Source organism: Aspergillus nomiae (assembly GCF_001204775.2).
Source record: "Aspergillus nomiae NRRL 13137 chromosome Unknown contig00181, whole genome shotgun sequence".
NCBI classification, from domain to species: Eukaryota; Fungi; Ascomycota; class Eurotiomycetes; order Eurotiales; family Aspergillaceae; genus Aspergillus; species Aspergillus nomiae.
Window position 1 is genome coordinate 20,576 of NW_015378236.1, and position 12,375 is coordinate 32,950.

At 48.0% G+C, this 12,375-nt stretch overlaps 6 protein-coding genes across 6 annotated transcripts; 3 read left to right on the top strand and 3 right to left on the bottom strand.

Moving 5' to 3' along the window:
- Positions 1–37: 37 nt before the first annotated feature.
- On the bottom strand, positions 38–1,184 carry ANOM_006409 (glycoside hydrolase family 16 protein; the record flags this gene model as incomplete). Its single annotated transcript, XM_015551665.1, has 3 exons — positions 38–682; positions 736–1,016; positions 1,085–1,184. 3 exons carry the CDS (start codon positions 1,182–1,184, stop codon positions 38–40), a joined length of 1,026 nt encoding a protein of 341 aa, XP_015405850.1.
- A 1,985-nt stretch (positions 1,185–3,169) lies between these two features.
- ANOM_006410 (glycoside hydrolase family 76 protein) lies at positions 3,170–4,757 on the top strand (the record flags this gene model as incomplete). The annotated part of the gene is made up of 4 exons (XM_015551666.1): positions 3,170–3,272; positions 3,341–3,585; positions 3,641–4,090; positions 4,179–4,757. 4 exons carry the CDS (start codon positions 3,170–3,172, stop codon positions 4,755–4,757), a joined length of 1,377 nt encoding a protein of 458 aa, XP_015405837.1.
- A 73-nt stretch (positions 4,758–4,830) lies between these two features.
- Positions 4,831–5,565, bottom strand: ANOM_006411 (GNAT family N-acetyltransferase; the record flags this gene model as incomplete). The annotated part of the gene is made up of 1 exon (XM_015551667.1): positions 4,831–5,565. The coding sequence occupies one exon, from the start codon at positions 5,563–5,565 to the stop codon at positions 4,831–4,833; it is 735 nt and encodes a 244-aa protein (XP_015405838.1).
- A 1,804-nt stretch (positions 5,566–7,369) lies between these two features.
- Positions 7,370–7,847, top strand: ANOM_006412 (uncharacterized protein; the record flags this gene model as incomplete). Its single annotated transcript, XM_015551668.1, has 3 exons — positions 7,370–7,456; positions 7,517–7,618; positions 7,680–7,847. The coding sequence occupies exons 1-3, from the start codon at positions 7,445–7,447 to the stop codon at positions 7,845–7,847; spliced, it is 282 nt and encodes a 93-aa protein (XP_015405835.1). The 5' UTR covers positions 7,370–7,444.
- Positions 7,848–8,761: 914 nt separating this feature from the next.
- On the top strand, positions 8,762–10,619 carry ANOM_006413 (CFEM domain-containing protein; the record flags this gene model as incomplete). The annotated part of the gene is made up of 7 exons (XM_015551669.1): positions 8,762–8,881; positions 8,940–9,075; positions 9,147–9,328; positions 9,397–9,433; positions 9,498–9,578; positions 9,634–10,006; positions 10,067–10,619. 7 exons carry the CDS (start codon positions 8,762–8,764, stop codon positions 10,617–10,619), a joined length of 1,482 nt encoding a protein of 493 aa, XP_015405836.1.
- Positions 10,620–10,845: 226 nt separating this feature from the next.
- On the bottom strand, positions 10,846–12,372 carry pfa4 (putative palmitoyltransferase with autoacylation activity Pfa4; the record flags this gene model as incomplete). Its single annotated transcript, XM_015551670.1, has 5 exons — positions 10,846–11,255; positions 11,326–11,404; positions 11,456–11,755; positions 11,808–11,979; positions 12,038–12,372. The coding sequence occupies 5 exons, from the start codon at positions 12,370–12,372 to the stop codon at positions 10,846–10,848; spliced, it is 1,296 nt and encodes a 431-aa protein (XP_015405841.1).
- Positions 12,373–12,375: the final 3 nt, after the last annotated feature.

Sequence of the window (12,375 nt, forward strand, 5' to 3'; positions counted from 1 at the left end):
GACGGAGACAAAACAAAGGCCTCCTATTATACATTGCTTAAATACGGAGCATGCCAGTAGCCATGGTGACGAGCGCAACCACAAATGCAGCACCGAGGCAGGAGCTTGACAGCGTGGAAGCACCACTGGAGGCAGTGCTGGATGCGGCACTGGCACTGGAGGACGAGGACGAGCTATTGCTGGACGAGATGGTGTTCGTACGGAACAGAGAAGTCGTGGATGTTGTCGAGTTCGAAGCAGTTGACACATTCGATGCTTTGATGCTGGTGTAGGAGCCAGTCTTATCGGTGTAGGTATACGACTTGGCAGGGTTGTAGTTGATAACCTTGATCGACTCCACATACATGGTGAAAGGGCTGTCATCATAGTCGGTCTCCCCACCGGCCCATTCAATGGTACCCTCCTCGTTGTCGGGGTCACCGCCAGCCCAGATACCGATCTTGATCCGGGACGGGGTCTGGGGGAAGTTTTCGCCATCCAGCGCATCGGCGTAGTTAAGGGTTCGGACAACGCTTCCATCGACGAGCCATTCGATTTTGCTTGAAGTCCAGTTGATCGCGTAGGTGTGGAATGTCTCTTCGGGCGTAGACACGGTCACTGTAGTGGCGCGATCGTACGAAGTGGTGTTGCCCTTGCCAAAGTAGTTGGTTTGGATTTGGTTATCATAGGAGCTGACTTGTTCCTGGTGATATCGTTAGCCCCCTCATCGACAGGGTTCAATGATAAAAGACATACCCAGTCGATCTCGTCAAGATCGTCAGATTCGATCACTAGCGTGCTGACAATGCCGGTGCCATTGGCAGCCCTCATCTTCATTTCTACATAACCGAAGAATATGTAGAACTCGCTCTCTATGGTGGGAGCATCGCCCTGCTCGTCGATAGAAAACTCAGCACCCAGTGATGTGCTGCTCACTGTGCCAGCCGTGGTGTTCCAGTACTTGAAAGCTGACTCACCCGAGGTGAAGTCAGTATATAAGGTGGAGTTTGCCAGGCCTGCATCTGCGGGACAGGTCTCTGTCGGATTCTCATTAGTACTCGCAGCAAATGCCTGCTAATGAAAAGGGATTCGGTCAATGCCATACTCTTTAGAGGGTTACAGCTAGTGTAGGTTTGCGCAGTGCACAACTGTGCTACTAGAGCAACTGCTGTCGCAGACCACTTCAAAGCCGATGAAAGAGTCATGTTACACTTTGTGCAGAGGGACGGGGTTGGAAGTCACTGCGAGTGGATTGTAGAGGGGATCAAGCAATGCAGCTATGCATGTGCTAGATGAACAAGGACAAACTATATAAGGATAGGTATACGGGGAACGTAAAACATATGGCTGAGAGATGGATAAGAATTTTGACAGATCGGAGATAAGAGTGAGACAAATCTTGGACATTTGCAGGCGTCGTACCCATCAGTCGGAAGTGGCAACTAGGTAAGCCACCTGCTGTTCCTAGGTTCTTCCCAGGTCTGTTCGACTATAAACCATGGATATAGCAAGCAACGACACTGGTCATTGGATGCATCGAGCCATATCAACTTGTCTTTGCTGGCCCGCTTCCAGCCATACGATGCAAAGGACATCCTCAGCCGTCGCCATGGCATTGAGACAAAAGTCTGTCGATTGGCCATGAACGGTGGGGAGAGCAAAGCACAATCGCTAAAAGTATTGTTGTAGCCTATGAGAAGTGGATCCAGTTCAATGCTTGGCTTTTGTGGTTGACTCTGCAGATTGCGTGGTTGCCCGAAAGCTGATATCGGAGCATACGTATGCCTCGCTTGAGTTTTCTCCGCCCTTTGCCCTAACGAGACCACACTGTTGTACACATCAAGTCCACATCCATTGGCAACAATCTTCATTGGTGACGACAGATTTGCAACGCTGTTTCAGAAGACTATTTGAAACATGTATCTCTTTCAAAAAAATAAAAAAAAAAAAAAAAAAAAATAAAAAAAAAAAAAAAAAAAAAATTCCCCAATAACCCGAAGCTCTCGGCGTTCTCGGATTATTTACCTTGGGAGACGAATCGCGACACCCCCCACTTGGTTTACTCAGTATAGGAGGACTAGTATTTTTGGCAGCGCTAATGAAGCCAGGTGTGTCTACGCCAGCACTTTGAAAAGCGTCTATTTTAGCGTGGTCTCTTGCAAGGGAAAACAAAAGAAAGTGGCTAATAATTGGGACAATGATCCAAAGTAAAACTTTTATTTGGAACATACGATAGATTCAACAGATTCAAAAATAGCTGAGACTTGTCATAGTCCAAGAAGAAGATATTTTACGGCTTTGCCGTAGGGCTCATGAGTTGGAGAGCTTCACTGCAGTGCCTCTCCCTCCAATGACCCCGGTTCAACTCAATACCGTAAGTCCGACAGTCACGAAATTTGACAGAAGTGTACATTCAGCGTCAGGGGCCCTGAGTGTTTTCCTTCAGGAGCTTCAGCTCTCCTCATTGATGCATAGGCAGTAGGTACTATACTCTGCATTTCTTCATGTACATGCGAAATGGGGGTTTTGGCGGTGTTTTCCTGTATTAGTGCAACCTCTTGAGACAATGAAAGAAAAATAAAAACACAGAGAGAGGGACAGTCCAAGTAACGGGGACAGTTTTCATAGTGAACAAGTAGTCTTCCGGCCACCACGGACTCTCTCCAGTTAGTGCCCAGGTCTATTGGGAATTTAATGACTGCGTGGTGTCAACAGAACGTCCTACAAATAAGATCGAGCATTAGCCTGAGGAGTCTACGTCAGACAATTCATAATGTGAATTGTTGCACCGTACATAAAGCTGTGCCAAGAAGAACCGGCGATCCACCTTCTCGAAGGACGTATGAATGCCGCTCCACTCATAGCCACCGACCAAATGCCGGGCAGTAGAAGAAGCCAAGACGCTTCCACTAAAGCTTCAGATTGCTTAACTGCTGACGTAGACTACAGAAGCCCTCAAAACAGCAGAGTTATTGGTAGAAGGGAGGAACTCCACCATCTCATTTCCCTCCAGGCGACTAAATTTTGAACCTTAATGAAAAGAAGATGGATTCCTTATGCGATATTATCTCCAATCCTCGGACATTTCTTTTTCAGAAATATTTTAGATTCGTGATTTTGTACTCAAGCCATAGATGCTCAGTTCCGGATTCCTGCAACAAATAGTATATGGCAACAGAATTCAGACACAATGGTTCACGGAGTGAAATGGTTGAATGGAGCGGCGTTGATATACTTGGGGATTCAGTTACTGCGCACAGTGAAGGCTTTTTCTGTGGATGTCAGCTCTGAGCGTATGTTCATTGACAATTTTCTCCTATATTCATGTAGTTGTGCTCATTTCAGGCGGCTGCGATTACAGAATCCATCAAAGATGCGGCCAGCACAGCGGCCTATGGAATGATGCACTACTATCACGGAAACGAGTCCGGCAATATCCCTGGGAAACTACCCGACACCTGGTGGGAAGGTGGTGCCATGTTTATGACCCTTATCGAGTACTGGCACTTCACGGGCGACACGACATACAATGACGAAGTGAGCGTGGGAATGCAATGGCAAGCAGGAGACGGAGACTATATGCCTTCAAACTGGAGTTCCTATCTCGTGAGAATAATCGTCTGCGCTACAGTATTTGTCTGAAAGGCCTAATTATGAGTAGGGAAACGATGATCAAATGTTCTGGGGGCTGGCCGCGATAACAGCTGCCGAGCTGCAGTTCCCCGAAGTGAGTGATGGATACTCGTGGCTTTCTCTTGCCCAAGGAGTGTTCAACACACAGGTCAAGCGGTGGGATACCTCATCATGCGCCGGGGGAATGCGTTGGCAGATCTACACCTACGAAGCCGGGTATCGTATGAAAAATTCTATCTCGAACGGTGGTCTATTTCAACTGGCTGCGCGCCTCGCTCGCTATACCAATAACCAGACGTACGCCGATTGGGCTGAAAAGATCTGGGACTGGTCGGCCTCAACTCCTTTATTGAACACCAACACTTGGAATGTTGCCGATTCAACCGATGTGGATGATAATTGTACATCACAAGGTAACACGCAGTGGACCTATAATTATGGTTCTTTCATTGGCGGTGCCGCATACATGTATAATTATGTGAGTTTGATACCCTCCGCCTTGTCGGAGATACCTGGCAATCTTTGGATTTAGTGTAGGCGATTACTGACCGCGCATCATTACTTAGACGAACGGCAGCACTACATGGCTTAATGCCGTGAATGGCCTACTCAATGCAACTATCGACGGATTTTTCCCGACTAAATACGGCGGCAACATCATGTCCGACTACACTTGCGAAACTACCCAAGTCTGCAACAACAACGAGATTATTTTTAAGGGGCTACTTTCCATGTGGTTGGCCTTTACAGCTCTACTAGTGCCATCGACATACAGCACGATTATTCCCAAACTCCAAGGTTCCGGTGTGGCGGCTGCTGAAACCTGCACTGGACACAATAACAACAGTTGCGGTGTCGTATGGTATAACTCGACTTGGGACGGTTGGAATGGACTGGAAGAGCAGATGAGCGTTACGAGTATCTTGGCAGCAAATATGGTCGGGCTGAATACCTCAGGAGCGCCCGTCACGTCGACAACCGGGGGAAATAGCACGAGCAACCCTACAGCTGGAGAAAGTGATGATGAAGGTAGCTCTTCTACAACAACAAAAGTTACAACGGGCGATGTTGTCGGCGCGTCAATCGTTACTGTTGTCCTCGTTGCTATACCTATTGCTATGGTAGTGCTACTCATCTTTACATAGATTTCCTGATTCAGAACACACGATAGCAGATATATACCCCATGAATGCATATCATACAACACATCTTGTCTATTCATCGCTCTGCACTATCAGCCAACCCTGGCTCCAGCCTAATATCCAAGACCATGGCAACACACTCCTGGTGCCGTGAGATTTGCGATACAAGTTCACCGTCCCACACATCAAACGAACAACTTTGATACAACCGTCGTGCAGCGTCATTATTTCGTTCCACGATAGACACCACTAAGAGTCGACTTGCCCCTGCCTCAGTAGCTGCCGTGCGTACCTCACTCACAGCCCGTTCAATCAGCCGACGACCGTGCCCTTTTCGTCTTCCCGTCTCGAGAACAAACATGCCACCAAGCATATACACCAATGTCGCGTTATGCGACTCCATTTCAGACAGAACTCGCTCATCTGGCAGAAGAAACACATCCCAAGGTGTCTTTGAGAGGACCTCGTTGTCTTCAGGCAGCAACCTAGGCCCTACTATAGTGACGGTGCCCAACCATTCTCGACTCAAAAGAAGCGCCAAAGAATCCACTTTGTTGTCCTCTTGGCTGTCATAAGCGATAAAGGAACGCGCTTGCGGGTTGGTAACTCGAGCTAGCCATTTCTCGTATGGAAACTCAACTTCGTCTTCGTACTTGGAAGAGAAGGCTTTTGGATTCTCCTTCAGTCCTTTTAAGCGAAGGTCTCTGTATCTCGCGATTATGTCTTCTAGGTCTGTCTGGTGGGCGTATTCTTTGGGAATACGTGCGACGTTGCTGTTTTGGGGTGTCGTGGGTGCTGGAGGGGGAGACATCGTAAAGTCTTCTACTTGAGATAATGATGGTCTAAGTGGGCGAGAAGGGTATACGATATGGAGTGAGAAGGTCTTATCTATGTGATGTGCAATTCAGAGTATGAGTCAACTGTCTTGTCAAGGCATGGGTTACATTCAGGGTCTGACGCGGGAGGGGAAATACGAGGTTGTGTGGTATTCGTCCAATAGATAACTAAAAGGGCGTCCTAGTGTTGATTTAGCTATTAGACAGCAGAGTAGTTATAAATGACCATCCATATCTCCCGAATCTATTCATTTGACAGTGCTGAGCTTAACCAACAAACCACGTATTCTCAAGCATGGCCATACGGGATAGTGATTTTTCTTAGCCTAAACATACGTAGTGAGTAGAGCTCTAAATAGAAGCCTTTTGCTCGCCAAGCTTGTACTAAATACCGTTTCCAAGTAGCCCTAGAATGCATAATGAGCATGCGCTGTCTCCATCATCTTCGACAGTGAGTCACTCTATATAGAGCACGACTAAGGGCCGCTAATGCTCTGAGTTGAAAAAGACGTCAGCCTTGTAACCTCCATTACTCGGGAGTGTCCTGTTAATCTCCATCTACTCACAGTACTTAGTGTTAGCGGTATAGTCTGATAAGCAAGAGGTAAGGTATATACTAGTAGGAGAGCTGAAGAAGGCATACGGTGTTGATCAAACGAATATAGACGAATATTTGTATATTCCCAGGCACACGGAAAGGCAAACGAATACTTGTTTTAGCAGGGATGGCGGCCAGGATAGGTTCATGCAAGGAGAGTATTGTACGATTGACTTATAGCCACTCCGAGAGCCAAGCCAACAGTTTAGCTTCGTCAATTTTAAGTGTTGGTCAAAACAATGACTGTGAGACTTGGTATTGTACATGTTGTCTCTATGGTCAGCCTCCAAATAAGCGTCCTGGGGTTAGTTGCTACCGGCCTCGTGCATAGTTATTGTCATCATGGTATACACTATGATACTACACGGTGTCAAAATTACCCATGGGAGCCCTCAATAAATCGGGTCCTATTCAGTTATTGCCAGAAATAAAGTGTTATGGGGATCAGCCAAGACCTCGAAGCCGTAGGATTCGTGTCGGCAAACAAAGAAACATCTTTTAACCGCTCGAACCTTAACGGCATCATAGCCACCAATGCGATCCACAAGACAGGATCTAGAGTGTAGTTGCATATCCTTGTGGAGCTAAGCCTGAACCTGTCTACCGTGTATTGGAGACATAAAAGTTTTGTTTCTCCACAGGCATTTTTCTGCAAGTTCATCATCCTGTCAACTGCAATCGATTCTAGTATGATAAAATCATGGAAAGCTATTATAAAAACCCATATACTCCTCTCAGTACCGAGGACGAAAATACATCCTCCGATGCTCTGCCCACACAGGCCCAGAGGAATCCAGTCTATACCAATAAGGGAATTCTAACTCTTACGACTTCATTATTTCTTCTATGCGCTGGTCTAGGTGCGGCACTATACTATCAAGTTAATTCAGCCTGTGGGACTAGTTATGTACCCAAATTTTCACATATCAAGGGTCAGTCCCCATCTTCAACGATGCTTTCAAACTGGGACTAACATCGAGAAGTACCTCATCGAGCAGTGACCTTTCTTCCACACAACGAGTACACAGAACAGCTTCCAGATGAGCCGGGGTCGGTATGGGATAACTTAATACCTCGTGAGTCGTAATCGCAGAACTGTTTGTCTGTATATCATTGCTCACATATCAACAGCTGGGAGAGGCTTTGTTACTGCAAAGCGGACAAACTCGGGATCTTTAGCCTTCGAAGAGCACTCCTCGGTGTCCTCTGACGAAGATCCATCCAAAGAATACTATTGTATCTCAGCTTTCCACCAGATGCACTGCCTCGTAAGATCTGATCCAGTATACTGCATACGTTAAACCCTTGTACTCACATAAACTCACCAGGCCATCATTTTCAATGCCCTGTACTCAAAGAACCATTCAGATCATCATCATAGGGACGATCATAGCGATCATACCAAGCACTGCATCGATTATCTTCGACAGGTTCGATTCCCTGAAAAGCCATTCATTTACGGGCCATATGTACTAATAACAATTCAAACAGTCCATAATGTGTGCGAGTGATGCGACGCTTGAGGGCTCAGGGGTGCTAGGGGGAGGCAGGAACCGGGCTGTCGACGGGTGGAACAATACGCATCAGTGTCGAGACTGGGATAGCCTGTATGACTTTGCATCACGCCATCGCATGTTGGATTCGGACGGTATTGTGTAAGTGTATATCTCAGGGAAAGGAACCTCCATTGCTTGGACGGTGCTCAGGGGCGGGAGACCTCCAAATATCATACCACATTGCAATGGGTCGATAACCTTCTTACCAATTCATGGCCTGAAGCACGGTTACTGAGCGGGGGAGTCGTATTTTGGGCCATCACATCTATTTGGGGCAGGCGTGGGCCATTGGAATTACATCAATATGAATGAGGCACTGCCGGACCTTGTCTCTGAGCCGCTCTCACGTGGCCCTGACAAGTTAGCCATCTAGATACTCTCAGGCCAAAGAACATTAATAGGAAATAGTTAATACCATAACCTGGACAGTGCACTGTCTCAGGGGAACAGCTAACCCTGCCGACCGGCAATGACCGTGTGGCTCAACTCTAACAGTCATATGTTCCAACAGCCCTCAGGATCATTGAAAAAGATATTCCGTCCCATCTGCACAATAGTCAGTGGCTAATAAGGTTATGACCGTGTGCAATACTCATGATTTGCCAGAGTGTGAGCTTGTGAATGGGAAAGCAAATATCCCAGCTTCTTGTTATGGCAACCTGGTATCGAATCATGGTACAGCATTTGTGTGGGCATGATCTCATACGTCTTCCACACAGTACAAGTCGGGATTCTAGACGCTGAGTCCCTGATTCGGAGGAGGAAATTGACTCTCGGCCGGGCTACCTCATAGATAATATGACGTTGATTCTACCAGGGGGTCCTCAAAGGGTACTATCCTGTAGTACCTTGCCCTATATCAGCGATTGATCATCATGCTCAATAGCGCAATCTATCTTAGTATCCATTCATTTCATTTCTTACCTCCTTTCATTTCCATTCCCCGTTGCCGGTATTTCCCAAATTGTAATGATGCCGTTCATTGTACAGAGTCATCGTTGTGTTTGATATTATAACATGAGACCCTCTACTGCTGGTGTTGTTGGCTTCATCTTGTGGTGGTTGCTAAGTCTCACAAGTATCGTGGCTGAGCGTACAAATGGGAGTTACCGACCAGAACAATTATCATCCTGTGCAGTATGTGCCTCTCACAATCTTTTCCGTCTTTCCTCCATAATTGACCCAACTTGTATAGCTGGAATGTCTACAACGCGCCGTCCGTGCTTCCCACTGCGAGCTCTCTGACATCGAATGTCAATGTGAAGATAAAGAATTCATCAAACACGCCTCATCATGTGCAGTGAAAACCTGTAAATTAGAAGACCTGATGCGTAGGTATACCAATCTATTTACAGTTGTTCGAAAGCGTCCGAGCATACCATAACTAACCTGACCTTCATAGAACTGGTGCGAGGGGATGCTGCGCAATGCAGCCGGTCCACTAAAAACTATCATAAACTAATCATCGCGCTAGCTATTACTACACCGACAATCACATTTACAGTCATAATCCTACGCGTTTTGTCCAGACTGTGGACAGTCCATCAGCTATGGTGGGATGACTTCATGCATATACTCGCCGGGGTACGTTCAATATCTGTGGCCCTACTCCAAAATGCCTCCAGGATTGGCATCATCTAATAACTCTCAAGGTCTTCGCGATACCTCTGAGCATTTTCGGAAATATCTGTAAGTCCGATCTCTTCCACCATGTCGTCCATTCGTGTCAACAAGGCTGATAAGCTATCGTAAGGTGTCAGTAAAGGGTTCGGACTCCACCTCTATGATATCAAAGTCGAATCCGTCACCCAGATAACCAACCTCTTCTTCTGGTGTAAGTGCCACAGCTTCCTAATCACACTACACACTAACCAAGGGGGTTTCCTCAGGGTACATGTGCCAGATCTTCTGGCCCTTCACCATCTTCTTCGTCAAAATGTCCATCCTACTCCTCTACCTCCGCATATTCCCAATCGTCCTATTCAGGAGAGTCGACTTCCTCTGCATCGCTTTCCTAGTCATCTCCTTCTTAGTCACCACGCCCATGGCAATCTGGCAATGCAAGCCCTTCCAAGCCGCATGGGACTACGATATTGACAACGCCCGCTGTCTAAAGATAGCAGCCGTAGCCTACGCCAACGCCACCCTGAACATCATCACCGAAGTCCTAATCCTCATCCTCCCCCTCCCAGTCCTGCGGACCCTCCACGTCTCCCGGAGAAAAAAGATCGCGCTTATTTCCGTCTTCAGCGTCGGTGTGATGTACAACACTCCCCCTTCCCCCGCCCAATAAAGCATACACAAGATATTAACCACGAGCAGAGTAATCGCAATAGCATCCGCGCGCATGCCCGCGCTCGGCGAAATGGGGACATACTACGACCCGCCATACTCCCAAGCTCCAGCGTTTCTGCTTAGCTGCGTCGAGGCAGCCATGGCGCATGTCTGCGCCGCTGCGCCGGTGATCTACACGGCCATTGTGCAGCTGAAACAGGCGCGTGGGAAGGGCTCGCAGACGTCGCCTTCGACCTCGCGCGAGGGACAGGCGGGGTCGGATCAGGGTGGTGGGTCGGGGAACGAGAATAAGAAGTACCGGGCGGCGCTTTACTCTTCGTTGCATATGTCGGATGTGGCTATCATGGGCCGAGGCTGGATGCAAAGTCAGCGTCGGGCTCACGGTTCGGCGCCTTCGGCTCATCATCTGGAGCGTGCTCACAGCGCTTATTACTCGGATCCTGAGTTGGCGGCGAGCCCGCGTTCTGTCCCGCGTCCTGGTTTGATACGTATGGGTACTACTCGTGGAAGTTGTGGCTCGTCTGGGGGATTGACTTTGCTTCCATCGCCTGAAATCAGTGATCGATTTGGGGAAGTATGACGGGGTATACCTGTCACCTGTATCGTTTGGGCGGGTGCTGGCTTCTTTGTGGCATCTTTATATAAAGTTCCTGCCGGTACTCTCTCACCGGTGAAGTGAATAACTAATACTAATATATTGTTGTTATTGTTGCTTATGCTATGCTAAAAAATGGATCCGCTCAAGTAGCTCCGATTAGAATTGCAAACGATAGCTCACGGCCGATGGATGTTGAGCATTTTTACTCTCATTTCAGCTCCTTGAGCGCAGCCTGGGCTCTTCTTTGGATTAATACACCCAGAGGGAGGTCTTCTTCGTCATAGAATTCAATATCTTCGTCGACGCCGAAATCACGTAGCCGTTCACCTTCTGAGTTTCTCCAACCTTCTTCCCCATAGTCGGACCCTTTTTCATCGGGACCATCGGATTGTTCTGATTCATCCTCTGACTCTTCCGCCAGCCGTTTATGAAAGCGTTTACGGCGCTCGACTTCTAGGCCGGCTCGTTGACGTCTAAGGTCCTCTGCCTTTCTTTGATTAAAAGCCTGAACATCGAAGCTGGAGGTTTCAGCGCCAGTGAAGGCAATACTATCACTGACGTCTTTGGGTGGCAGAGGAATTCGATCTGGATCCGGTGGCGGCCAGGAGACATGGGGATCTAGCACCGTTTAGCCCTCACTTATCGGCCAATTTGAGTCAAGGGTGACCCGGCTTTCGTGATTACTTACCTTCAAACCCATTGACCTCATACTCTAGCCCTGTGCTACGGTCTGGCGTTCTCGCAAGTGGCCAGAACCAGCTCAAGACCTAACATCAACCAGTCAGCGACGACGGAAAGCTCAGGCCAAGGTGACTAACATTTGAACTCCCGCCCATTCCTTCTCGAATATTCGACCATATTCCAATGTCGTAAGGAAATTCTTGCTTCTTGATGCGCACACGAACCCCACCAGGGCCGTCTAAATACCCACCATAATGGCGGGCACGTCGCAACAGTGTTTCGTGTCTCTCAATCTCCCATGTCTCGATCGTGGTGGTATTCGCACCAAGCGACCAGAGGGTCCGCACAAGAAGTATAAATAGCATAAAAACAGTCAGGCTGTTTACGACAAAGAGAATAAACAAATGGCCTAGCTGCACTACGCTTGGACCCAGGTACTAAGAGAGACGAATGTCAGCGCAAGGCGGATAATCTGAGTGATCCTCTTACGCTGGGAAGGTTCCGAGACGCCCACACAATCGAGGCTCTCTCAAATAAGAGGGTTTCGAGATAACTCATACCCACGACTGCGTAGAATAGGAAGCGAACGAAGTGAGGAAATGTGAAATGCGAAACACAGTTTGCCGTCCACGGGCAGTGGTGGTCCATTTTGGGGATACATCTATGGCACGAGATCAGTTCGCTACAATATCCCAGAATATATTCAGAGCGTCGCCCACCTCTGGCATGTCTTGCAATGGTGTGCTCGTGGAGGTTTGAAGGCTTCACATCTACGGCACCATCGTTGTCGGCCATTAGCACGGTCGACCTCCAGTTGCTTGCCGTCTAGAGGCCTCCAGTGTCTAGGAACACGTCCCGGGTCTACAGTACAGGATCGATAGTAGCATATCCAGATACACAGGGCGAAGATATTAATGCGCCATACTTCATGCTCCCTGAGCGGTGCTGGCTCGAAATGCTTGAAGAAATACTGCGACGTATATGCGAGAAAGCTGATCAACACGCAGACCGTTGGAATCGCGAGTCGCGATATATGGAATGAGGAGCAAAGCATCCT